Genomic DNA, 1,112 nt, shown 5'->3' with positions numbered 1-1,112 from the left:
GGACTTTCCCGTGGTCGAGCGGGCCCAAGAACGCGCGTGTGGCCGCACGGGCCCCGGACAAACGGCCGTACGACCCTCTTCTTCTTCGCCTCTGGACCTCGCGTCGCGTCCGTGTCCCGACGTAACGAGTGTATTGTTGTTTTCTTTTCTTTTCCCGTCGAGAGAAACTTCACCTCCCGCCGGGTCCAGCGCACAGGAACGTATCCTCGTACCCGTCCCGGAACATTACCGATGTGCTGAAGAAACGTGACGCGACGATCCTTCCGAGTGCTATTCACCATCCGGGACTTCTCTCCCTCTCTCTCTCTCTCTCTCTCTCTCTTTCTCTCTCTCTCTTTACTCGACGAGGTCCTCCTGCACCCGGAGTAGTGCGGTTTCGCCGGAAGGTGCCGGAGTGTCGTCGGCGTAGCAACGCCAAGTGGATCCCCCAGCCGCAGCCGAGCCAACGGCGGTGTCATGGACTACTCGTATCTGAACCAGGCCGCGGCAGCGGCGGCCGCCGGTTTCGAAGCGTCCAGCTGCGCACTGGCCGCCGGCGAGATGCAGTGCAGCTACGGCGACCTGAGCTCCTGCTCGCAGATGAGCCAGGCGGCATACCGCTACACCGCGGCACGAGCTGCCGGTTATCCTGGCAATGCCGCCGCCGCCGCCGCCGGTGCCGCCGCTGCTGCCGCGGCCGGCGGCACGCCGCTCACGGCCCATCACACCGCGCACCCCCACGCTCACGCGCATCACGGGGCCCACTCGACCCCGTGCTCCGTCATGGCCGCCAGGTCCCAGGAAGTCCACCGGCACGCCGCCTCCATCTTCCCCTCGGCCATTAATCTTCAGAGTGAGTGTCCACGCTCGATCGCACGTTAGCCACGCGACTTCCTCGATCACACAACGATAGCGCGTTGGTCGTCCGAGGAGTCTTTCCTTTTCTTTTCATTGACGCGCGACTCGTATTCTCGCGATCGCTGCATAATTTGTTTGTCGATTTGTTTGTGTCCGTCGATCATTTCGTCCCGGCGAAGTCGGCCGAGACCGCCGCTCGAGTGCCTCGAGTCGAATGTCCGAGAGAGAACGTGCTCTTGGTGCTCGCGGATTTTTGTAATTCTGTGGCTGTGTGG

The 1,112-nt window shown here is 62.5% G+C and overlaps 1 protein-coding gene across 1 annotated transcript in view; it reads left to right on the top strand.

Annotated features, from left to right (window-relative positions):
• Positions 1-456: 456 nt before the first annotated feature.
• The window catches only part of LOC116842694 (paired mesoderm homeobox protein 2A-like), a 67,797-nt gene continuing 67,141 nt past the window's right edge, over positions 457-1,112 (top strand). The window contains exon 1 of the mRNA XM_032812257.1: positions 457-832. Coding sequence (XP_032668148.1) covers positions 457-832 — 376 coding nt within the window. The remainder of the gene's footprint in view (positions 833-1,112) is intronic.

Source organism: Odontomachus brunneus, unplaced genomic scaffold, assembly GCF_010583005.1.
Source record: "Odontomachus brunneus isolate Ranch 3 - 2012 unplaced genomic scaffold, Obru_v1 Obru_scaffold_026, whole genome shotgun sequence".
NCBI classification, from domain to species: domain Eukaryota; kingdom Metazoa; phylum Arthropoda; class Insecta; order Hymenoptera; family Formicidae; genus Odontomachus; species Odontomachus brunneus.
This window is presented reverse-complemented; position numbering and strand designations above follow the sequence as displayed.